The following is a 27,284-nucleotide window of genomic DNA, read 5'->3' as shown; positions in this document are numbered from 1 at the left end:
TCCGGTCAATTCCATCAATTACAATTATTTTACGGACACTCCGGCAATTCCTTTGAGGGTGTGTAGTCAATTACCGCGAGTCGGTTACCCTCGTATAATTCCCATATCTTGTAAAAACGATCACAAAATTATAGTTTTACTCTTTACTCTTTTACTCCATTACGAGTCTTTTATATTGTCTCCTAAAAAGCGCTATGAATAGAAGGTCCAGCGAGATACGTTTAACTCCTAATATGAGTCTACTAAAAGCGCTGAAAAGGTGGAGTATTTCTCGCTTCGCTCTGGCCGCAAAGTTCACACTCGTTCAATAAGAATAAGAATAAGAATACGATTTCAACAAAAATTTTCGTATATCCCAGATTACTAGTCCAATTAAATTCCAATGTTCGAGTTTAACCACATGAATTATGCTACTGGTCGAAATTGATTTTTGAAGCCTCTGAGAATTACTCGAGCTATCGGTTTCTCAAGCAAGCAAGCAAAAACTCTTTTGGGAAGTACTTCTAAACTGTTACACCAGAAATCCAGAATTTCACTACTCGTCAAATAAGAAATTTTATGGAAATTCGTTGCAAAAATGTCGTGGTATAACAAGTTATGTTAACAATTACTCCAAACTCACCATTCCAATATCATTCTCTGTCAATTAAAACAAAAAACTTGAAAATCGGGTAATAATTATTCAAGTTATCGCGCGTAACAAGGAAAAGCGTCTGTGTAGAATTTCTCCCATCTCGTTGTTCGAACATTATCCATCTGCAAACTCAGCCTCAAGAGTTTCAATCTTCGTCGATTAAGACAAAAAATTTGAAAATCGGATAAGAAGTTATCGCGGTAACAAGGAATAAAATTCTCTTGAGAATTACTCCCATCTCATTACCCCAATATTGACCATTTACGAACTTAACCTCATGATTTTCATTCTCCGTCGATTAAACCCAAAATTTTACAAATCGGTAAAGAATTACTCGAGTTATCGTGTTATCGAGTCCACAAGTGAACGGACGTTTTCTGTATTTAACGTTTTTTGCCAATGTAGAACATTTTCAAAATATCAAAGTAAACTTAGCGTTACGGACATTTTAGGGTATTTTCTTTCATAAGACCCTGACTTTCCGTCAAGGGAATAAATGCCGGAGACATTATAGACAGCCCCGTACGAAGTCAACTTTCATAAATTCCTATTTAAACAGCTATGTACCGCTATATTTACCTATATTTCGCTATAAATAAACATTTCACAGATAAATATATGCTATTATATAGCTCTATATGCCTGTATATAGCTCAATATAGCTGTATATAGGTATATATAGATGTCCATATATGGAATGCCTGAAACACCCCACACACATATCCAATTACTTCTGTGTTAACAGAAACTCTCTAAGTTCCATTATTCCCAAGATATATCACTTTTAATAAAATCCAATATGGCCGCTGGCAGCCATTTTGTTAGGAGACCGGAAAAGTACCAACGCTTTACAATCGTTAATACCTTCACAAAAAAAAATCATGAAATTCGGTCAAAGGTTACTGTAGATATTGGTAAAGAACACCACCTTCACTGTACGGCCGAGTAGCTGGATAGAATCTCCCTGATTGGTACGGTCAATTTCTATCTAATAAAGCGAAAGTAGTCGAAATCCGTTCAAATTTGGCTGACCTACAAGCAAAAACTGCTTCGAGCTATGTACCTGGTTCACACCAGGAGCTCTAACTCACGAGTCGGTCATCCAATTTCCATAAACTTTTTTTTTTGTCGATCGGTATTGTAAATCCCTTTCACTTGACGTATCGTTTACAAGTGTAGTGCTTAAATGTCCGCAGATATCTTCGAAAAACCCTAAAGCACTTATTGGGCTCGGGAGGGGTCTACTGGAAATCATCCATCTTCCGAACTTAGCCTGTCTGTTGACATTACCAAACGAGGAAAAAAATAATTTTGAAAATCAGATGTGTTTTTACTCAAGTTATAGAACAGACAGACGGACATTTTTCCCCCACTGATTTGGCATCTCTGGACAACCACAATAGGTTTCCCCTTGCTCAGGGAGTCCAATTCGACGTGTTACAAACGTATGCGTAAACCTATAAGACCCCAGTACTTCGTACGGTCTAATAATTTTGATTTCTTGCAAAATATATTTCAACTTCTTATAGGTATGCGTATCTATTTGGATAACTTGCAATCTGTTCTCGGAAATAATGACATCGGTTAGCGTATAGACATTTGTTAAATTGCGTCTGATAAGAAAGCGATAGTGTAAACTTTATTGCATTGATAATCTATTACCGGAAACTTATGTCAATTTAGTCATTGAATACGATTCAAATCTTATCCAAAATTGAAATCGGCTTCGAGTTGAATGATTAATTTGTTCGGCTAGTGTAAACATTCAATAAGTGGGAAGTAATTTCCAATTTTCGCTTCAAAAAGGTAATATTCCTCTTCCATGGTAACTAACGAAATTTCACATGCCCTTAGTATAATTACTATGTGCGATTTCTTATTGTACGTAGACAATCATTCGTAGGTATGATCCTACGCAGCTACTTTCAGCAACTTTCCAGTAATTTTTTTTCTTAATCTCACCAACAGCCATTGCCGAACTGGCCCTATGGGCGTTCGGGCGATTCCCGAATGGCCATTTTGAGCCAGTCCGGCACTGCCAACAGCTACGTCAATTAATTTTTCAATTTAAAGTGTCATAGTCTAAGCAGAATATGACTACTTAACTGAAGTGCTGCCCTGCTGTTTTTTCGGTGCCGTTATCGAAAAAATTTGTCCATAATTAAATGTTCTTCAAATACACACGGCAGTAATGAGGAACAATTAAAAGTTAATGGTCCGTCTTTGCGTTAAATTTACGCCTGAATCAAAAACGAAAATTTACCGAACGCATAAATGAAGGAATAGTAGATTACAGCAGAGCCTATGTAAGCAAGGTTCTGAAAGAAGAGGTTAAGACACTTACGAAGGCGGGTGAAACACCAATCTTGACAATTTAGACATGTATATTGTTTATTTAAAAGTCAACTTGAAAACCATTTTTTTTGTTAAGTTGAAATCGTCATATAAAATTTTCCAACCTACAGGAAAATTTTTATTCCTTCGTGATCAACTCGAAAGTGTCTTAACCTGTTCTTTCAGAACCTTGCAAATTTTGACTTTAGACCATACCTATAGCAAGGCTGTAAACTTTGGGGAGGTCACACAGATACAGATACGCGGGTGACACACCTCACTTGATGATAACATGGCGGATTTCATACAAAAATTCACCTACTGTGATGATTGTCATCGCCGTGATGATGTGGTGAATTTTTCCCCAAAGTTTACAGCCTTGACCTATAGAGTATACTTTCATTGCTAATTGAGGCATAGCATTGTCGGCCGGAAAACGCCAAAATTACATCTATTCTTTTTAATTTTTGATAAACATTGTGTGAAAAGGAATAGCCAAATTTGATTGTTTCAGCACTCTATTTGAGTGACGTCAAAGCCAGCTTCGGTGCTTGAGAGTGCTATGATTGAGGACATAGTTGTTTGACATAAATACGGCCCAATTTAGGACATTGATGAAGTAAAATAGGACAAATTCTAAAATTTGGTGAGACATTGAGGTAAAATTCAGGACATATAATTGACAACGGCTACAGGTAGCAATTAGAAAACAGGTGTCAATTTGCAATTCTAGTTTTTATTGTTGAAGGAGGAATAATTGAAAAAAAATTGAATTCACGCCGTAAGTGCGGTCGAAATTCAAAATTGAAAGTGCGGAGGTCTTTCTACCGTAGCGTCTTTTCATACAAGGAAGCGTTAAAATGTATTTTTTGGTTCACTTTTTCATCGAATCGTTTAAAATTCAAATTTTAGGCACACTTACGGCGTGAATTGAAATTCCGGTGACACATTTTTTCCCAGACACGATATGCACTGCTCTAAATTACTTTTCCTAATTGCTTTACATTGATAATGCATTTTGATGAGTCATGAAAAAATTCAGTGTCACACATTTTGACATTATTCAACGCACTTCAAGCAAAAGTGCTGTTAATGATAGCTGCCAAATAGAGTACTATTTTGTATGAAATTTTATCCCCACTCTTTTTACAGTGTTAATGACAGCTGCCAAATAGAGTACTATTTTGTATGAAATTTTATCCCCACTCTTTTTACAGTGTTAATGACAGCTGCCAAATAGAGTACTATTTTGTATGAAATTTTATCCCCACTCTTTTTACAGTGTAAAATTTTGTATGGAGCACTGTCAAGTTTCAGTACCCTAGAGTACCACTTTTGCTTGAAGTGCGTTGCATTATTTAATTATTACACATCATTTTCGTTACTGAAACAAATGGAATTATTATCGAAACGTGTTTTCGATTGACCCTCTGCTCTCCGTATAAATACCTCTATGATAAATACGAACCATTCTGGTCAACTTCGTATCAGTTTAATTCAAATCGAGCTAAGCTTTCCAGTTCTGTTCCAATTTCCAACTTCCATTTATTAGATCGGATCATCGTCAATTCAGCCACGAATCGCACGTTTTTCATTTAAAATGAAGCACAGTCTGATCTTAGTATTGGTGGTGATGATGTACGTGTCCGGTATTGTGTGTGTGTGTTCCAGCAACACTATGCCGATTTCCTTACCGATCCGGTACTCATTATCAATTGAAAATTCGCAACGGGTATGACGGAGAAGCGTGGGCAGGACGATGCTCCGACGATGGAGTTGTTTGCGTGTATGGAGCTGTAAATGGTGTGGTCTTGAAATATCAAAATGGTGATCGTCTCATAGGGCCAAGTGAGTGGCATACATACAACGCAGATGGTTAGTGTAGAGCTAAAGGAGGAGTGACGTACTGGTTCAATGCTTAGAAATTTGGTCAAAGCGGTGCCGAAAATCAGGATTCACGTCAGAGCATCGTCCTGCCCACGTTTCTCCGTCATACCCGTTTCGAATTTTCAATTGATAACAAGTAGCGGATCGGAAAGGAAATCGGCATAGTGTTGCTGGAACACACACAATATCGGACACGTACAGCATCACTACCAATGCTAAGATCAGAATGTGCTTCATTTTAACTGAAATACGTGCGAATCGTGGCTGAATTGAAGATGATCCGATCTGATAAATGAAATTTATTATTTTCAATTGGAACAGAACTTGAAAGTTTAGGTAGATTTGAAGTAAACTGATACGAAGTTGGCCAGAAACTAGATTTACGCAGCTCATGTTAAGTGGAACATTTTTTTTTTGATGAAATAAATGAAATGAAATGAACACCCGTTTCGATAACAATTTTATTTGTTTCAGTAAATAGGAAATATAATTTACAGAAGTGCATCGTGTCATGTGTACTTTTCTGCGGAAAATGTGTCACAAGAATTTCAAAATAATTATTTTTTCAGCTTGAAATCATTTTTATTTAAAACTCTTTCAATTTATTTAATTTTCTTCAACAATAAAGAATAGGATCATAAATTGACACCTGTTTTCTGATTGCTACCTGCAGCTGTTATCAATGAAATGTCCTGAATTTGCCCTTAAGGCGATTCGCCACAAAGCCTAATTGTAGCCTAAATTTGTGCGAAAAAATGTTGTAGTTTCGATGATAATTTACTGTGTGTAGCTGTACATAGCGACGCGAAAGAGATCTAATTCAAATTTTTCTTTTGTTATACTGTCAAACTTGACAGAAGAACAAAAGATAAATTTGAATTCGCCTAGTCGGTTGGCCTGTAGAGGCGCCATATTTTTTTTATAATACTTCATTCTTACTGGACTATTTTTTTGTGAAACAACTTCACATTGATTCATTCAGATGAAATGTCACAGCAATGAAGTTGGTTCACATGAAAATAAGCGCAGTGACAGCTGTAATTTTATGACAAAATGTACTAAAATATGAGAAAACTCTATCACATTTCTTTTTAGTTTCTAAACATCATTCTCCTATTAGATCTCTTTCGCGTCGCTATCTGCAGCAAGAGTTCGTATCCGCGTCCTTTCTGGAAAAGTGTTCGTGATTCAGCAGGATTTTGCAATAGAGTGTTATGATCGGAGCGAGAGGACCGAAGACCAGTTTATTATAACTTGCCTTGGGGTACTTGTTAAAATATGTCTTTCTCTTTCATAAGAACACTCTATACCCATGTTTTTAAATGGCAGAAACTTGGTTATTACAAAATTGTGTCCGTTTGTGGTGATGCAGCCTACTATGAGAAAACTCAGAATTTGTGCCAATTTTAGTGAACTATTACGTTTTCTCTTAGTAAGGTTACACCACCACAAAGATTTATTATTCTTATTCGTTCGAAGCCAACACTTATTGACACAAAGCGATGGCCCCACTCTTTCCAGAAAAGAAGCGGATACGAAGCTTACCATCGAAAATATATCATTTTTGCACACAAAAGAACAGTTATTGAAACTCAACAGGAAGTGCTCTAAAACAGGAATCGAAACGAGTTCCAGGAACAGTGTTTTTGTTTCGCCCAAGGGCCCTCTCAATAGAACAAACTGACAAATTAAAATGAAAAATCATATATTTGAGTGTGTGTGTGACAGCTTCGTGTACAGACAGAAAAAGGGACTCTTAATGTCAAAAATAAAGGGACTCATAACGTCAAAATAAAACAAAGTTGACGTTTTCGTGTTAGTGGTGTGTGTGATATAATTTTTCAATGAATTTCGGGTCATAATTCCTCTAGGTAGTCTACCTCTATGGTTTCGCCTGTCTTTCACTAGTTTTTAATCATAACTCGTGTAGTGCGATATGTCAAATGATAGGAATTGACGAGGCAAACCAAAATATTTAATTTTTGAGAAGATCGGGTCTGTGAAACAGTAGCTATTGGCGTTAGCGTGAGAAAAACAGCCTGTTTTATGTGCTTTCGCTTACTTTATTCAGTTTTCATCGAACAGCCTGCTCGAAACCTGATGTGATATATGTCCAATGATAAATATTGACTAGACCAATCAGACAATCTATGGTCTCTGAAAATGGGGTTCGTGCTTCAGAAACCAGGAGTCAGGAAAACAGCGGTTTTCCTTTCGTTTGTGCAGTTTTCTGACATAAATCTTCAGATGTCGTAATTGTTATATCTAATGAAAGTATACTCTATAGGTATGGTCTAATGTCAAAATTTGTATGGAGAGGAGGAAAAAGAGATTTCATATAAGCAAACTCACCCGTGTGTGCAAATAATGTTTTCTTCCAGTTATCCGAATCTGATTTCCCGATTTTTCCAGGTACTCACTAAAATTCGACCAAATTTCCGAGTAATAATAATGGGATTTCCCTGTAAAAATGTTGGAATTTCCCGGTAACAGTATGTTACAGCTATGTAAAGTATATAACGAGACGAGTACGCACATGAGAGCTTGCCCGAGTGGTAGTATATTTCGAATGGAGCTTTACGGACGAAATAGTATTTTTCGTTACGAGTGATGAAAAATTCTGCTTTCATCACGAGTTACGAACTACGTTTTTTGTGCCGTAACGATCATAATGAGACGAAACCACAACAACATAAACAAAGATATCACTCTACAAACTCTACAACAATTTTATCAACTATCATGCACACTCGATTGCGTCCGAAAACGTATATATGAAATTCCATTGTCGGCCGGAGAGAGCGTCCGTCAAAGTTACTTTTATGGCCGCAAATACGTCTCTCTGACAAGTACTGAATAATTGAACTTTTCGATCGTAGGTGCAGTGACGAAATACGTCGAATTATGATCGTAAGGCACAAATAGTTATTTACGTATCTGTTGTGGACGGTTTATTTTAGGCAATTTCGCGGATTGTAGCCCGAACGAAGTGAGGGCGACAAGCGAAAGTGCCTAAAATAAACCGTCCACAACAGATACGTAAATAACTATTTGTGCCTTACGATCATAATTCGACGTATTTCGTCACTGCACCTACGATCGAAAAGTTCAATTATTCAGTACTTGTCAGAGAGACGTATTTGCGGCCATAAAAGTAACTTTGACGGACGCTCTCTCCGGCCGACAATGGAATTTCATATATACGTTTTCGGACGCAATCGAGTGTGCATGATAGTTGATAAAATTGTTGTAGAGTTTGTAGAGTGATATCTTTGTTTATGTTGTTGTGGTTTCGTCTCATTATGATCGTTACGGCACAAAAAACGTAGTTCGTAACTCGTGATGAAAGCAGAATTTTTCATCACTCGTAACGAAAAATACTATTTCGTCCGTAAAGCTCCATTCGAAATATACTACCACTCGGGCAAGCTCTCATGTGCGTACTCGTCTCGTTATATACTTTACATAGCTGTAACATACTGTTACCGGGAAATTCCAACATTTTTACAGGGAAATCCCATTATTATTACTCGGAAATTTGGTCGAATTTTAGTGAGTACCTGGAAAAATCGGGAAATCAGATTCGGATAACTGGAAGAAAACATTATTTGCACACACGGGTGAGTTTGCTTATATGAAATCTCTTTTTCCTCCTCTCCATACAAATTTTGACATTAGACCATACCTATAGAGTATACTTTCATTAGATATAACAATTACGACATCTGAAGATTTATGTCAGAAAACTGCACAAACGAAAGGAAAACCGCTGTTTTCCTGACTCCTGGTTTCTGAAGCACGAACCCCATTTTCAGAGACCATAGATTGTCTGATTGGTCTAGTCAATATTTATCATTGGACATATATCACATCAGGTTTCGAGCAGGCTGTTCGATGAAAACTGAATAAAGTAAGCGAAAGCACATAAAACAGGCTGTTTTTCTCACGCTAACGCCAATAGCTACTGTTTCACAGACCCGATCTTCTCAAAAATTAAATATTTTGGTTTGCCTCGTCAATTCCTATCATTTGACATATCGCACTACACGAGTTATGATTAAAAACTAGTGAAAGACAGGCGAAACCATAGAGGTAGACTACCTAGAGGAATTATGACCCGAAATTCATTGAAAAATTATATCACACACACCACTAACACGAAAACGTCAACTTTGTTTTATTTTGACGTTATGAGTCCCTTTATTTTTGACATTAAGAGTCCCTTTTTCTGTCTGTACACGAAGCTGTCACACACACACTCAAATATATGATTTTTCATTTTAATTTGTCAGTTTGTTCTATTGAGAGGGCCCTTGGGCGAAACAAAAACACTGTTCCTGGAACTCGTTTCGATTCCTGTTTTAGAGCACTTCCTGTTGAGTTTCAATAACTGTTCTTTTGTGTGCAAAAATGATATATTTTCGATGGTAAGCTTCGTATCCGCTTCTTTTCTGGAAAGAGTGGGGCCATCGCTTTGTGTCAATAAGTGTTGGCTTCGAACGAATAAGAATAATAAATCTTTGTGGTGGTGTAACCTTACTAAGAGAAAACGTAATAGTTCACTAAAATTGGCACAAATTCTGAGTTTTCTCATAGTAGGCTGCATCACCACAAACGGACACAATTTTGTAATAACCAAGTTTCTGCCATTTAAAAACATGGGTATAGAGTGTTCTTATGAAAGAGAAAGACATATTTTAACAAGTACCCCAAGGCAAGTTATAATAAACTGGTCTTCGGTCCTCTCGCTCCGATCATAACACTCTATTGCAAAATCCTGCTGAATCACGAACACTTTTCCAGAAAGGACGCGGATACGAACTCTTGCTGCAGATAGCGACGCGAAAGAGATCTAATAGGAGAATGATGTTTAGAAACTAAAAAGAAATGTGATAGAGTTTTCTCATATTTTAGTACATTTTGTCATAAAATTACAGCTGTCACTGCGCTTATTTTCATGTGAACCAACTTCATTGCTGTGACATTTCATCTGAATGAATCAATGTGAAGTTGTTTCACAAAAAAATAGTCCAGTAAGAATGAAGTATTATAAAAAAAATATGGCGCCTCTACAGGCCAACCGACTAGGCGAATTCAAATTTATCTTTTGTTCTTCTGTCAAGTTTGACAGTATAACAAAAGAAAAATTTGAATTAGATCTCTTTCGCGTCGCTATGTGCAGCTACACACAGTAAATTATCATCGAAACTACAACATTTTTTCGCACAAATTTAGGCTACAATTAGGCTTTGTGGCGAATCGCCTTAAGGGCAAATTCAGGACATTTCATTGATAACAGCTGCAGGTAGCAATCAGAAAACAGGTGTCAATTTATGATCCTATTCTTTATTGTTGAAGAAAATTAAATAAATTGAAAGAGTTTTAAATAAAAATGATTTCAAGCTGAAAAAATAATTATTTTGAAATTCTTGTGACACATTTTCCGCAGAAAAGTACACATGACACGATGCACTTCTGTAAATTATATTTCCTATTTACTGAAACAAATAAAATTGTTATCGAAACGGGTGTTCATTTCATTTCATTTATTTCATCAAAAAAAAAAATGTTCCACTTAACATGAGCTGCGTAAATCTAGTTTCTGGCCAACTTCGTATCAGTTTACTTCAAATCTACCTAAACTTTCAAGTTCTGTTCCAATTGAAAATAATAAATTTCATTTATCAGATCGGATCATCTTCAATTCAGCCACGATTCGCACGTATTTCAGTTAAAATGAAGCACATTCTGATCTTAGCATTGGTAGTGATGCTGTACGTGTCCGATATTGTGTGTGTTCCAGCAACACTATGCCGATTTCCTTTCCGATCCGCTACTTGTTATCAATTGAAAATTCGAAACGGGTATGACGGAGAAACGTGGGCAGGACGATGCTCTGACGTGAATCCTGATTTTCGGCACCGCTTTGACCAAATTTCTAAGCATTGAACCAGTACGTCACTCCTCCTTTAGCTCTACACTAACCATCTGCGTTGTATGTATGCCACTCACTTGGCCCTATGAGACGATCACCATTTTGATATTTCAAGACCACACCATTTACAGCTCCATACACGCAAACAACTCCATCGTCGGAGCATCGTCCTGCCCACGCTTCTCCGTCATACCCGTTGCGAATTTTCAATTGATAATGAGTACCGGATCGGTAAGGAAATCGGCATAGTGTTGCTGGAACACACACACACAATACCGGACACGTACATCATCACCACCAATACTAAGATCAGACTGTGCTTCATTTTAAATGAAAAACGTGCGATTCGTGGCTGAATTGACGATGATCCGATCTAATAAATGGAAGTTGGAAATTGGAACAGAACTGGAAAGCTTAGCTCGATTTGAATTAAACTGATACGAAGTTGACCAGAATGGTTCGTATTTATCATAGAGGTATTTATACGGAGAGCAGAGGGTCAATCGAAAACACGTTTCGATAATAATTCCATTTGTTTCAGTAACGAAAATGATGTGTAATAATTAAATAATGCAACGCACTTCAAGCAAAAGTGGTACTCTAGGGTACTGAAACTTGACAGTGCTCCATACAAAATTTTACACTGTAAAAAGAGTGGGGATAAAATTTCATACAAAATAGTACTCTATTTGGCAGCTGTCATTAACACTGTAAAAAGAGTGGGGATAAAATTTCATACAAAATAGTACTCTATTTGGCAGCTATCATTAACAGCACTTTTGCTTGAAGTGCGTTGAATAATGTCAAAATGTGTGACACTGAATTTTTTCATGACTCATCAAAATGCATTATCAATGTAAAGCAATTAGGAAAAGTAATTTAGAGCAGTGCATATCGTGTCTGGGAAAAAATGTGTCACCGGAATTTCAATTCACGCCGTAAGTGTGCCTAAAATTTGAATTTTAAACGATTCGATGAAAAAGTGAACCAAAAAATACATTTTAACGCTTCCTTGTATGAAAAGACGCTACGGTAGAAAGACCTCCGCACTTTCAATTTTGAATTTCGACCGCACTTACGGCGTGAATTCAATTTTTTTTTCAATTATTCCTCCTTCAACAATAAAAACTAGAATTGCAAATTGACACCTGTTTTCTAATTGCTACCTGTAGCCGTTGTCAATTATATGTCCTGAATTTTACCTCAATGTCTCACCAAATTTTAGAATTTGTCCTATTTTACTTCATCAATGTCCTAAATTGGGCCGTATTTATGTCAAACAACTATGTCCTCAATCATAGCACTCTCAAGCACCGAAGCTGGCTTTGACGTCACTCAAATAGAGTGCTGAAACAATCAAATTTGGCTATTCCTTTTCACACAATGTTTATCAAAAAATTAAAAAGAATAGATGTAATTTTGGCGTTTTCCGGCCGACAATGCTATGCCTCAATTAGCAATGAAAGTATACTCTATAGGTCAAGGCTGTAAACTTTGGGGAAAAATTCACCACATCATCACGGCGATGACAATCATCACAGTAGGTGAATTTTTGTATGAAATCCGCCATGTTATCATCAAGTGAGGTGTGTCACCCGCGTATCTGTATCTGTGTGACCTCCCCAAAGTTTACAGCCTTGCTATAGGTATGGTCTAAAGTCAAAATTTGCAAGGTTCTGAAAGAACAGGTTAAGACACTTTCGAGTTGATCACGAAGGAATAAAAATTTTCCTGTAGGTTGGAAAATTTTATATGACGATTTCAACTTAACAAAAAAATGGTTTTCAAGTTGACTTTTAAATAAACAATATACATGTCTAAATTGTCAAGATTGGTGTTTCACCCGCCTTCGTAAGTGTCTTAACCTCTTCTTTCAGAACCTTGCTTACATAGGCTCTGCTGTAATCTACTATTCCTTCATTTATGCGTTCGGTAAATTTTCGTTTTTGATTCAGGCGTAAATTTAACGCAAAGACGGACCATTAACTTTTAATTGTTCCTCATTACTGCCGTGTGTATTTGAAGAACATTTAATTATGGACAAATTTTTTCGATAACGGCACCGAAAAAACAGCAGGGCAGCACTTCAGTTAAGTAGTCATATTCTGCTTAGACTATGACACTTTAAATTGAAAAATTAATTGACGTAGCTGTTGGCAGTGCCGGACTGGCTCAAAATGGCCATTCGGGAATCGCCCGAACGCCCATAGGGCCAGTTCGGCAATGGCTGTTGGTGAGATTAAGAAAAAAAATTACTGGAAAGTTGCTGAAAGTAGCTGCGTAGGATCATACCTACGAATGATTGTCTACGTACAATAAGAAATCGCACATAGTAATTATACTAAGGGCATGTGAAATTTCGTTAGTTACCATGGAAGAGGAATATTACCTTTTTGAAGCGAAAATTGGAAATTACTTCCCACTTATTGAATGTTTACACTAGCCGAACAAATTAATCATTCAACTCGAAGCCGATTTCAATTTTGGATAAGATTTGAATCGTATTCAATGACTAAATTGACATAAGTTTCCGGTAATAGATTATCAATGCAATAAAGTTTACACTATCGCTTTCTTATCAGACGCAATTTAACAAATGTCTATACGCTAACCGATGTCATTATTTCCGAGAACAGATTGCAAGTTATCCAAATAGATACGCATACCTATAAGAAGTTGAAATATATTTTGCAAGAAATCAAAATTATTAGACCCGTACGAAGTACTGGGGTCTTATAGGTTTACGCATACGTTTGTAACACGTCGAATTGGACTCCCTGAGCAAGGGGAAACCTATTGTGGTTGTCCAGAGATGCCAAATCAGTGGGGAAAAATGTCCGTCTGTCCGTCTGTCTGCACGATAACTTGAGTAAAACGCATCCGATTTTGAAAATTCTTTTTTTTCCCGTTTGGTAATGTCAAAAGACAGGCTAAGTTCGAAGATGAGTGATTTTGGATCGACCACTCCCGAGCTGTGGCCCAATAAGTGCTTTACGGTTTTTCGAAGATATCTCCGGACATTTAAACGTTAAACTTGTAAGTAATACGTCAAATAAAAGGTATTTACAATACCGATCGACAAAAAAAGAGTTTATGGAAATCGGATGACCGACTCGTGAGTTAGACCCCTTGGTGTGGAACAGGCACAGGGCGGCAAGCAGTTTTTGCTTGTAGGTCGGCCACATTTGAACATATTTCGTCATATTTTAGCTTTATTAGATAGGTATTGACCGTACCAATCAGGGAAAAAAAAGTTTTTCAAATTATGTTCTCCGGAGCGTGAGCTAGGTCTCTTGGAGTGAGCTCTTATCTGGCTACTCGGAAGTACAGTGAACGTGGTGTATTTTGACAATATCTCGAGTAAATTTTGACCGAATTTCATGAATTTTTTTTTGTTTGAAAGGTATTAACGAATGTAAAGCGTCGGTACTATTTCCGGTCTCCTAACAAAATGGCTGCCGGCGGCCATATTGGATTTTAGTAAAATAGAAATATCTTGGGAAAAATGATACTTAGAGAGTTTCTGTTAACATGGAAATAATTTGTTATGTGTGTGGGGTTTCAGGGATTCCATATACGGACATCTATATATACCTATATACAGCTATATTGAGCTATATACAGGCATATAGAGCTATATAATAGCATATATTTATCTGTGAAATGTTTATTTATAGTGAAATATAGTTAAATATAGCGGTATATAGCTGTTTAAATAGGAATTTATGAAATTTGTCTTCGTACGGGGCTGTCTATATTGCCTCCGGCAATTTAGTTGTATATGATAACAAGGCAAAGAGTGGATAATGTAAGTGATTTTAAAGGGAGAATAGTTTTTCAGCAGAGAAGAAAATGAAGTAAGAGAAATGAAGAGTTTCACATTAAAGGCTTTTGATACGAATAGGTGTTTCGTACGGGTCGGCGTTAGCTATGTTTTTCGTTATTTTGCCTTATTGTCGTTGAAATAGAATTCCACTGGAAGCCTGGGTTTCTGTTCGTTGTTTGTTTCTTGTTTTTGTGATTGTCTCTCAACTAACACACAATCGATGCACATCAAAAATCATGATTATTATAGAATTTTGGAGACGTTGGCACCCGAAGTCTTAAGTCTAAATTTAAATCTGAATAGATCATGTGCCCGCCCGCATTTATTTGCCAAATTATAATGAAATTACGCTTATCTTATTAGCGCGTGTAAATGTGTCACAATTCTAGGAAAATTTTGAATGAACAATAAAATCAAATTTTAAAACTCGTTATAAACGATAACGTTTAATGAAATCATTTCAAGAACTCTCAAACCAGGTGAGTATTGAATTACTAGCGAAAAAAGTAATGGCAAAACCACCCGGCCACTGAACATGTTTCTTTTACCACACTACCAGAAACTGTTCCCCTTTCCATTTATGATCTTTCAGTTTATTGTAAAAAGTACAATGTTAGAACTGAAAAGCTGGTGAAACCTTGATCATCTACCAGGTAAATGAGGATTTCGTTTGATTGTGGTGGATTTTGAAGATTGTCTAATAGAAACAGTTCGATTAAGGCGTATCGACCATTTCACCTTCCTGATTTTTCAACTTCAACTCCTTCAACTTATTTGCAATGACTAAGTGGCTACAAAAACCAATCGGCCACGGGGGAACGATCATAAAAGTCCTTATACACTAACAAAAAAGTGTTAGAAATCTCCATTGACTCCCGGAAATCTGCTATTCCTGTTCCAGTTGTACCGCCCGTACTAAATGCAGTCAGTGTAAAGGGTTTTCGTACTTCAAATGTTAACAGAGGTAAAAGCAACGCACTTCAAGCAAAAGTTCTTCGCGTGACAGCTGCCAAATAGAGAACTATTTTTTATGAAAAATGTTTCCAGATTTTTTTCAGTGACCCGTTTTAGTATACTTTATGTAGAATGCCACTCATGCTTGGTAAAATAAATTATTTCTGATTTGTATCGTTTAAACCGATTGAGGTATCAAGTTAGTTCTAGTATTGATTACAAAAGGTTTAGAGAAAAACTGGAACTTTTTTTGAATGAAGAGGATTGTGACGAATTAGATGTTAATAGTTATTGTAATTTTATTATACAGGCATTTAACACTGCAGAAATTGATGCGACAGTAGAAAAGAGTGTTAAGAAGCGAAAAAAAGATCTGTTGTGTCCGTGGTATAATTTGGAATTGAATAAACTTAGAAATTACAAGACTAATCTGTTAAAGAAAATAAAGAGAATGGAGAGAACGGGTCGAAGCGTCGATGTGTTGAAACATAAGTTACGAACTGTTAGTAATGCCATCATATCGAAGAGTAAAAATTTGAAGTTAAATTATTACGAGGAGTTGTTTCAGAATTGTAGTAAAAATCCGAAGGAGACGTGGAAGAATATTAATGAAATTTTAGGAAGTAAGAAAGCGAGTAAAGACATTAACAAAATTCTAGTGAATGACGTTGAAATTTCGAATAGTGAGAAAATGTCTGATGAATTTAATGTTTATTATTCTAATGTTGCGTCAAAGTTATTAGAAGGTGTAGAAGTCAATGATGACGATGATGTCAATTCGTTTAATTCGATTCCGTCACAAGACAATAGTATGTTTCTCTCGCCAACGAGTGAACTAGAAGTTAAAGATGTGATACTAGGTTTAGATGATAGTAAGTCGCCTGGTGCGGATGGTGTTACTGTATATGCCCTGAAACAGTGTGTGGATGAGATAAGTGGACGTTTTTCTGATTTGGTTAACCGAATTTTCGAAACGCAAAATTATCCGTCTGTTTTAAAGATTGCTAAGCTAATTCCGATCTTTAAGTGCGGTGACGTTAAGTTAACGTGCAACTATAGGCCGATATCTTTATTGAGTATACTTAACAAGATATTGGAAAAGTTGATTCATAGGCGTATTACGGAATTTTTGGATAGTAACAATTTTTTTTATAAATTCCAGTATGGATTCCGTTCAAGGTCAAATACTGAGTCTGCTGCGACAGAGTTACTGGATAAGATAATACAGGCAATTGACAAAGATAATTACGTTCTCGCGATTTTCCTAGACCTAGCTAAAGCGTTTGATACTGTGGACCATGCGATTTTGCTGTATAAGTTAGAAAAAGCAGGTATAAGAGGTCCAGTATTGAATTTGTTGAAGGGTTATCTAAGGGAACGTAAGCAGTTTGTTTGTGTGAATGGTAGCTCAAGTGCGATGATGGGTATATATTGTGGTGTGCCTCAGGGAAGCGTGCTTGGTCCGCTTCTGTTTTTGATTTATATTAACGATATTGGTAATTTAGGGCTTAACTGTGCGCCGAATTTGTTTGCTGATGACACCTTTTTATATTATGTGAACAAAGATTATGAGATTAATGAAGTAAATGCGCAACGCGATTTAGATAAGTTGAGCGAATATTTTAGACTGAATAAGCTGACTTTAAATGTCCAGAAGACGAAGTTTATGAATATGTGTGCGAGGAGGAAATTGTTACCAGTTATATTGTTAAATTATAATGGAATAAACATTGACGAAGTTAGTGAATTTAGATATTTAGGAATTATTCTTGATAAGCACGTTACTTGGAAAAGTCATATAAATTACCTTTGCTCTAAATTATCCGTCAGAGTTGGAATTTTGAGAAAGCTTTCATATTTTTTGCCTAAAAAAGTATTACTGTTATTGTATTTTTCTATGATTCATTGTCATCTAAATTATCTGTGTATATTATGGGGTTCTGCTGCGGTTTGTCATCTCAAACCTCTGCAGGTATTGCAAAATAGGGTTTTGAAGTCGATATATAGTTTGCCGATGATGTATTCAACGAGTGAGTTGTATGGTTTAACTGGAGTGCTCCCGTTGAAAGGATTGTATTGTTATCAGGTTTGCCTGTTTGTGAAAAATAGGGTCTTAGGTAGAAGTTATTCTACAATCGAGTTCGAGGGAACTATGCATGAGCATTATACGCGATCACAAAATGCTCTGTATTATCGAGGTACTAGAACGAATATTGGTATGAGTGGAATTAGTTTTATTGGTCCACGTATGTTCAACCATGTTCCTGATCAGATTGCTGAATTGCAAAATTTTAGTAAATATAAAAAAAATCTGAAATTGTGGCTGTTGCAAAAAGAACAGCTTGATAAATTATCGAAATTATATTTATTGTTTTGATTATTATTCGATCTCAAATGAGATTATGACTTAATTTAATTTTTGCTGTCTTGAAGCAATTACTAATATTTTTAACTATCAATCAAATTCCTTAAATGAAGAAATTCGCTGGAATTGATGATTTGTTTGATTGTGTTGTATGAAAGAGAGAGAAAATTGCTGTTACCTTTTTTTTACTAAAAAAAATTTGTACAATACATTGTTTTTGTAAATAAATACTACTACTACTAGGTATTACGTTCACTTGCGTCACATCCATCGTTGTTTTTTTTAAACCAAAGTTACATTATTTGCACGAGTATCGCGTTATTGCCCTTGTTTGCATTTATTTACGCAAAGGCTTAACCTTATTCTATCGCTGTGCAGAATCGAGATTAACCAATCTTATCACTTTTCACATGCAATTTTTTTTATATTTCTAAATATTCTACCTCATCTTAAGCTTAAAAGTGAAATTAAATTTTCAGTTTAGTAGAAGATTGCTTTCGAAAATCATGAAGATTTTGTTTCTCTTCACATTATTTGTGATTTACGTGAAAGTTTCTAGTGAGTACCTTACAGATCCTAAAAAATGTCCAATAATTACTGATAATATTTCAGATGGATCTGATTGTGAAAATGACTGGATCGCGTATAACGAAGACTTGTGTCTCAAATTATTTTACAAACCAATGACGTATAGTGAGGCGGTAAAGTTTTGCTCTGATCAAAGTGACTTAATTAACAGGCCATCACTGATTCAAGTGAATCCATTGCAACTGTACAGTTTCCTCGCTCAAATTGGCCAATTTACGAGTCGTAACATTTGGATTGAACAGCCAAATTCAAACGCCAATACATGTTTGCAAATCGATCCGTTGGGAGGCGATTCTGCAGCATGGGATGAAGTGCAACAACCATGCGCTCCGAGAATAGCCAGAGTAGGAAGTACAGGTGGCAATGCTGATGTTCTTGATTCATGGTTGCCAACTAATGGTTGGTCAAAAAGAATTAATACTGGAAAATTTGAAGGTCCGGGAACAGGAACTAAATTTTTGGTTGAAGGCTGTGAGGTTCGACCGATTAACACAGCTGTTAGAATTTGGAAACGTGTTGAATAATTTGTCGATGATGTTGATTTGTAACAATTTGCAATGATAAACTATAATAATGATAAACACGTACGAGTTTTCATTTCAAATTACATATTCACAAGCCCGTTTATTAGTGCATTGCTTATTTGTGGGTGAAGAAGGCTATCACGACGGAGGAGGAATCTTGTTAATCCCTCTCCAAGATAACCAAATTATCTCGTAAAATCGTGAGGTATTTTATGCGCGATGTGTTCGGATGTCAAAATTAGTCAACTAGGGGAATTCAAAAATTACACTTCAGGCCTGTTGTCTGCTTTCGCTTATGTGATAATATTACTATACAAGGGAAGGAATTTGAAATTTCGTATTCAGATGAGTAAATGTGTCCGATGGCTTTAATCGTGATACGAAATATTAAATTCCTTCCCGAGTGTAGTATGACGTTTTCCTTTACGAAGGAGGAAAAGACTTTTTCCTAGGGATGGAAAGTCCATTTTCCCTCCCTAGTAAAGGGAAATTACCAAGTAAAATTACCAATCAAATGTGGAAATGTGAAAAAATGTGACATATAATTACTGGGTGAATAGTGTCACTCTCAAGCAATGTAACCGATGTAAAGAAAGTTTGACGTAAAATATCTCCGAAAAAGAGCCAAACATTAAATTCCTTTGGACTGGTCTCTTTTTAAATGCTAACTTAACACTTTCACACCGTCGGCTCTATTGTCCATTTACTTAACAGAACCATCTTCGCAAGTTCAACTTTTATCTTTTTTAAATGTGGGATTTAACCAATTGTAATGATGAGCCACTGTAAAAATTATTAATATTGTGTCCACGCACTTACACCGTTTTGCGCTCCGTTTACGAACGAATAATGGAAGCTCCTCCCATTTCTCATTGTTTAAAAGTGAACGGAGAACTAAACGGAGTAAGTGCGATCGCAGCTTTAAGACAAAAATGTGAAATTGCCAAGATCAAGGCGGATTCCGGATGTGGAACGAGTAGGACTTGTGATCCGGAATCTGATGACATTAAAAATTACCTGATTACGGAATTCGAAAATTTTCCGTTATTTTGGTGCTGTATTGGTCGGTGATATGGAATTCGATTGGAAGCCTGGGTGCCTGTTTTTTGCCTAACGGATGCTATCAAAAACCCGTAAGAATGATTTTAATTTTTATAGGAAAATGATCAGCACCTAGTCGTCACAATGTAGATACTACACTAGGAGTACATAGTCTACTCATCGAAAATTCATCGCACAATAAAATCAATTTTATAATTCTAAATAGTGTTATGCGCATAATAATATTGTTAATAATTTAGTGAAATTTTGTTAATAATTCGTAATGTAAAAATTGCGTCAGTGATGATTAATTTTCAATTTTCTATAAAAAAATACCTCCAGCTATATTCGAATATCCTTTCTGTTGGCTATTACCTCGTAGTACACCTCAGAGAGAGGATATTATTCAGTTGCTAACATGACTTCAAAGGTATAAATAGACAGTTAGACTGACTTAGACGGGTAATGAGGAACAACAATCTGATTAAAACATTTTTTCGGATAAACAGGCGACGAAGAAGTCTACGGAAGATGAGTTTGAGGAGTACACCCACCAGTTGAATGGTTCACCGTTGAACGTCCCTCTAGATACAGGAACGAGAAACCCAGCCAAATTCACTAAGGTTCGAATTACGAATCCAATAAAATGAACAAAGTTAAAACGTAGAATTGCTAAGACCAAGGTAACGACGGATTCCGGATTCGGAATTAGTGGGACTAGGCTCGAACAAATTCATCAGTCGGACCAATTGAGAGTAACTTCTGAGCAGGAATCTGATGAAGACATGGAAAATTACTTGATCTTTGAACGGGATTTGAAAATTTTTGGTTTTTTTGGTGATATATTGGGCGTTGATATGGAATTCGATTGGAAGCCTGGGTTTCTGTTTTGTGTCAGTTTGTTTCTCATTTTTGTGATTGTCTCTCAACTTACATACACACAATATCTGCACGTCGTAAATAAGAACTACTATAGGCTTTTGGAGACGTTGGCATGCTACGGCATCACGATATCGGTGAGCATTACGTTTTGGGTAACGGAACATAGTCAGCTACCACTCTCTTTTCAATTTTAGATGGTGATAAAAATTGTGTTATTCCTCAAAAGTTACAAAGCAATGAAAGCACTGATCAATTCTACAATTAGGGTGTGTAAAGCGAATGGAAGGGGCTATCGAGCCGCTAAAATCCGAGACCGTTTGCTATACAATTCTCGATTCTACATGTGGACCACCATTGTTGTTATGGCATCAATTACCATTTTTCTCGCTTATCCAACCAAAGCTTTTCTTGTTGATCATGAACTCATTTCCTTACTGCCAATCGAATATATTTTTGTGGACTTGTCAACATTGTATGGATTTATTACGGCAAACCTAATATCGTCGCTATTAGGAGTTTTTGCCAACGTTGCTACCGCGTACGCTATCCAAATAATTGTCTCATTAATTCTGAACTACTCCATATTCGTTGATATGTTTGAAGAAGATGTGAAGTCTTTAGATGAGGTATGTAACCGAGTATCAGGTGCAACTTTCACCTATCGACATTCATTCCTGAGAAACTTTTGTCGGATACAGCAAGACATGGATGCGTAAATCAAACTTTAGCAAAAATTAAATGAAAAAAATGAATTTTATAAAAAATCTCTTTCAGATATGTGGTAGAAGTGAAGAGAGTCCTGGATGGTTACATTTACCATTATTTCATTGCTTCGTATTTAGGCCAAATCATTTGTTTGTTTCAAATTGTTGTCGTAAGTTCTTTTTTAAACTATAACTGTCATTAAAATAATCGTTCAATGCACATCCTACCATCCTGATAACTACCATACAAGAGTGATTGGAAAAGTGGTTACGCCATTGCATATGGTATGTTTTTGGAAATGATGTTCTATTGTCTAATGGGAACGAAGATATCATCTGAAGTAAGTTCCAACTCCATTGAAGCATCAATTGCCACTGACGAAGACTTTTGAACAGAATGAACGAATTATAAGTGCTCTACAAAAGTCAAATTGGTATTCATATGACGTGTACTCGCAAAAAGTATTTTTGACCTTATGGATGGCTTCTACAAACGCCAGAGAATTGCGGATAGGTCCGTTGGCACCACTAAGCGTATTGAGTGGAACGAATGTAATTGAAAAATATTCATAAGCTCGCTGATTGTCGAATACATTTTTCCTAAACGTTTTCAGGTTGTTAAGAGCATCTACACTTATTTCAATATATTGCTTGAAGTTGTTTAGGACTCTGTATTGTATTTGGATTATTCCGTATTGGTCGCCTCTGCTTCTGGTTTCGCTGACATCGGTGTCCTGCTCTTCAAAGTACCGGATGCAATTATTCTTGATGATAGCCTTGAAAGTGAATTAAATAAACGGTTGTGACCTTCATTCGGTTGTTGATCAGTGACCGCCAACAGCCCCGCCATCGCACCGCGAAGGATAGGCCCTCAACTCACTTTATTTTATTTTGCCATAGTTTTACTACAGCGAATGAATGACATCAGTAGAGTCCGTTGAACCGGCTGAGTCTAAGATGACAGAAAGTCAGCACAGTGATGAACATCAATAAGAAGTTGACATGATTCTATTGAGAAACTTCAATTGTAATACTTAGGTCGGTTAGATTTATTGATGTTTAGATTGTAGTGCAATGATGTGAATAGGTATGTAACCACCGAGTACTCTGTACGCAGTAAATCAAAGCAATACAAAGATTAAGTAATTTAGATATTACAGACCAAGCGAAACGCTTTGCAGTCTCTTTCAACTTTTAATTTTAAATTCTTGTACTCACGTATTTCTCATCGTAAGTTTATGATCTTATGTGTTATCTAAGAAGGCCGACATTCGACTCCAAGCAAAGCTGTCCGAACATTTGTGTAAGGATTTGTTTCCCTTTCGTTCGTTGAAATAAATAAACTTCACGGTCAACATTGAATCTCCAAGAAAGCAAAGGTTTGTAAGATTTATTTACAGATTACCCATTTCATATTTAAACCAACAGCAATACATTCAGTCACAGACGGAGCTGGCTCGAAACGTGCCGTAGCATTACGTCTCATTACCTTTATAGCTTACAGAATTCATACTTCAGTAGACAAAACAAGAAACTTTCTGAAAGAAAGCGTCCTTTGCTGGAAGATTAGCCAACCAAACCTATAGCAGGGACCTTCAAATTTCTTTTATTTTTATTTTCCGTTTCTTCATACTGAAATATTTAAATTCAAGGGAGGAGAGTATTCTATTCATACTCGTATACAATTCACCGCACAATAAAATCAATTTTTTGATTGGAAGCAATGGCTACAATATGCGATGCGCAATATTTATGGTGTGTCATTAATTCAGTGAAATTGAGTTAATAATTCGTAATGTAAAAATATGTCCATGATTATTAATTTACAATTTACTATGGAAGAACAACTCCCGTTCCATTCGCATAAATACTTTTTCTATTGATTACTGTTTCATGTTATTCCGTAGAGATAAGACATATTATCTTATTGTCTTGCAGACAATCAACGCACTTCAAGCATGAGTGGTACTCTAAATAGAGTACTGAAACGGGACAGTGTTTCAAACAAATTTTAACACTGTAAAAAGATCTGGAAACATTTTTCATAGAAAATAGTACTCTATTTGACAGCTGTCACTCGAAGCACTTTTGCTTGAAGTGCGTTGAGACAATCGATTATATGATAAAGGTAAATATACAATTAGACTATTACTGCGACTATCCGCATAAAAATTTATCTGGATAAGGGTTACTTCAAACGACGATTTTGGGGAGCACATCCACCAATTGAATGGTTCATCATTGAACGTTCCTTCAAACTCGGAAAATTTAGTCAAAACCAATAAGGTTTGAACAGTATGTCAATTTCAATTTTAAAAGTCAGATGATAAAGATGGATTCTTTGCTTCAATTTTGAGTTCAACGGGATACAGTGAAAGTAAATTTTGACAATAATAGTACGCAGTGAAGACAATCTACTGTAAAAAAAGGTTAAGTTAAGCCTTTAACGACAAAATATGAGCACACGAAAAAAAATCTGTTCCTGTTTCGTCTTTGCTATCCAATTGTCTTATGGTTGATAACAAGCACAAGTGGAGTCATAAATGCGATGCTAAATGTTGCACTAAATATTATGGTGTTGTATTACAACATGTATTAGTTTTTTTAAGGCACAGCCAGGAATCCCCTCAGCAGGACCGTCAACACAAATTTTCTTCAAAGTAAAATTTAGGTGTTCGTCCAATGCACAATGCATTGGTTCGTAACATATTTTGTATTGACTAATATGTTTCAAAAATACTCTGATTTTTGAATTTCTGGTTTTTCTATGATGGTGCTAAAAGTCGAGTTTTCAAAGACTTTTCGGTAGCAATCCCTAGCTCTGATAATGAAAATTGGGGAGAAATTTCCGTTTATTTCTCGACGCTTAGCAACTTAAAATTCTCTTGGGTCTGCTGTTGTGTTGCCCCTGTTTTAAGAAAATTCACCCCACCAAGACTATGACGAGAATCATCACGAGCTGGTGATTTTTTGTATCAATTCCGCCATTATATCGTTTAACTGTGGTGTATCTGTAATCTGTATCTGCGTGACCTTCCCAAAGTTAACTGCGGAAGCAAAAGTAGAATTCTATTCCTTTGGACAAGAATAAAAGATCATTTTCGTATCCATTCAAATCCATTGTTCTAAATTTCTTATTCTTCTAACTTTTTGTATTTGCCCATACTGAAATATATCAGATCGACGTAGAGTATTCATATTCATACAAACTTCACCAGTCGCCAACGCCCTTCAAGCATGATTATACTCTTCACTCTGAGTATATCTAGAAGAGAAATGAACTAGTAAGGCTTATTCCCAAACATACCACGTGTTGATGATGCGCAATATTTATGGTGTGTCAATAATTAAGTGAAATTGAGTTAATAATTCATAATGTAAAAATTACAGCAATTATAATTTACAATTTACTTTGGAACAGTAACTGCCGCTCCTTTCACACAACTTTTTTTTATTGATTACTGTTTTGTAGTATTCCTTAAAGGTAAGACATACATATAGCTTTGGAGACGGTCGATAATATGACTTCTAAGGTAAATAGACAGTTAGACTATATGGCTGCAACGATCTGATTAAAAATTTATCTGGATAAAAGATGACGAAGAAGGTTTCGGACGACGGGTTTGGGGAGTACATTAATGGTTCACCGCTGAACGTCCCTCTAGATACAGGAATGAAAAACTCAGCCGAATTCACTAAGGTTCAAATTACGAATCCAATAAAATGAACAAAGTTAAAACGTAGAATTGCTAAGGCCAAGGTAACGATGGATTCCGGATTCGGAATTAGTGGGACTAGGCTCGAACAAATTCATCAGTCGGACCAATTGAGAGTAACTTCTGAACAGGAATCTGATGAAGACATGGAAAATTACTTGATCGTTGAACGGGATTTGAAAATGTTTCGTTATTTTGGTGATATATTGGGCGTTGATATTGAATTCGATTGGAAGCCTGGGTTTCTGTTTTGTGTCAGTTTGTTTCTCATTTTTGTGATTGTCTCTCAACTAACATACACACAATATCTGCACGTCGTAAATAAGAACTACTATAGGCTTTTGGAGACGTTGGCATGCTACGGCATCACGATTTCGGTGAGTATATGTTTTGGGTAGTACCAACGCACTTCAAACATGAGTGGTACTCTAAAAAGAGTACTGAAACTTGACAGTGTACGAACGATTTTTGGCACTGTAAAAAATTTTTGAACAAATTTTCATACAAAGTAGTACTCTATTTGGCAGCTGTCATTAGAAGCATTTTTGCTTGAAGTGCGTTGGTAGCACGGAACATAGTCGGTTGTAACCACTCTTTTTCCAATTTTAGATGGTGTTAAAAATTGTGGTATTCCTCAAAAGTTTTCAATCAGCAAGAGCACTGATCAATTCTCGATTAGGGTATGTAAAGCGAATAAGAGTGGCGGTCGAGCAGCTAAAATTCGTGACCGTTTGCTATACAATTCTCGATTCTACATGTGGACCACCATTGTTGTTATGGCATCAATTACCATTTTTCTCGCTTATCCAACCAAAGCTTTTCTTGTGGATCATGAACTCATTTCCTTACTGCCAATCGAATATATGTTTGTGGATTTGTCAACATTTTCTGGATTTATTACGGCAAACCTTATATCATCGGTATCGGGGGTTTTTGCCAACGTTGCTACCGTATACGCTATCCAAATGATTGTCGCATTAATTCTGAACTACTCCGTGTTCGTCGATATGTTCGAAGAAGATGTGAAGTCTTTAGATGAGATGTGGAGCAAGGCATCTGATACGACTTGCACGTATCGATATTCTTTCTTAAGAAACATGTGTCGGAAACAGCAAGACATGGATGCGTAAATCGAATTTTTAATAAATTTAAATCAAGAAATTGAATTTTACGGAAATCTATTTAAGATACGTAGCAGAAGTGAAGAGACTCCTGGACGACTACATTTTTCATTATTTCATTGCTTCGTATTTGGGTCAAATCATTTGTTTGTTTCAAATTGTCGTCGTAAGTTCTTTTTTAAACTATAACTATCCTTAAGACTTACGTTCAATGTACATCTTACCATCCTGATACCACCTGAAACGACCATATAAGAGTGATTGGAAAAGTGGTTACGCCATTGCATATGGAATGTTTTTGGAAATGATGTTCTATTGTCTAATGGGAACGAAGATATCATCTAAAGTAAGTTCCAACTCCATTAAAGTATCAATTGCCACTGACGAAGACTTTTGAGCAGAACGAACGAATTATGGTGCCCTACAACAATCAAATTGGTACTCATATGACATGTACTCGCAAAAAATATTTTTGATCTTATGCGTGGCTGGCTCAAATGCCAACGAAATGTGGATAGGTCCACTGGCACCACTGAGCGTTTTAACAGGATAAGATGTAATTGAAACAAGGCATCAGAACAGTCGGAGCGTTTGCTGCGACTTAGCCCCGCACGACCCGTAATCCTATTTCGTCCGTAACCATAATACGTCCGTAGCCGTAATACGCCCGGAACCCTAATACGTCTACAACCCTCTAATGCGTCTGTTACCAAAATGCAAGTCAAGTTGGGCATGGTCAAATTTACTGAAAGTGTTCATTTTTAAAATTGCGC

General features: G+C 36.3%; 1 protein-coding gene, 1 long non-coding RNA gene and 1 pseudogene across 4 annotated transcripts; all 3 read left to right on the top strand.

Moving 5' to 3' along the window:
- The first annotated feature begins 18,402 nt into the window (after positions 1–18,402).
- LOC119074962 lies at positions 18,403–18,611 on the top strand. The gene is made up of 2 exons (XR_005087281.1): positions 18,403–18,493; positions 18,548–18,611. It is a non-coding gene; the product is annotated as an uncharacterized LOC119074962 (long non-coding RNA).
- A 1,829-nt stretch (positions 18,612–20,440) lies between these two features.
- LOC119074960 (odorant receptor 67d-like) lies at positions 20,441–27,001 on the top strand. Of its 3 annotated transcripts, none has more exons than XM_037181349.1 (8): positions 20,441–20,518; positions 20,598–20,711; positions 20,766–21,104; positions 21,165–21,682; positions 21,745–21,844; positions 21,926–22,015; positions 22,059–22,226; positions 22,289–22,486. In XM_037181349.1, the coding sequence occupies exons 1-8, from the start codon at positions 20,507–20,509 to the stop codon at positions 22,337–22,339; spliced, it is 1,392 nt and encodes a 463-aa protein (XP_037037244.1). In that variant the 5' UTR covers positions 20,441–20,506; the 3' UTR covers positions 22,340–22,486. The 3 variants fall into 3 exon arrangements, 2 of the variants coding, with proteins under 2 accessions (XP_037037244.1, XP_037037245.1); XM_037181350.1 differs by having other exon boundaries at positions 20,444–20,518; positions 22,071–22,226; XR_005087280.1 differs by lacking the exons at positions 22,059–22,226; positions 22,289–22,486 and adding an exon at positions 26,901–27,001 and having other exon boundaries at positions 20,447–20,518; positions 21,745–22,015.
- Positions 25,426–27,001, top strand: LOC119074961 (annotated as a pseudogene).
- Positions 27,002–27,284: the final 283 nt, after the last annotated feature.

Source organism: Bradysia coprophila, unplaced genomic scaffold (assembly GCF_014529535.1).
Source record: "Bradysia coprophila strain Holo2 unplaced genomic scaffold, BU_Bcop_v1 contig_151, whole genome shotgun sequence".
Classification (NCBI taxonomy): Eukaryota; Metazoa; Arthropoda; class Insecta; order Diptera; family Sciaridae; genus Bradysia; species Bradysia coprophila.
The sequence above is the reverse complement of the archived record's forward strand: the minus strand, read 5'-3'. Positions and strand labels throughout refer to the sequence as shown.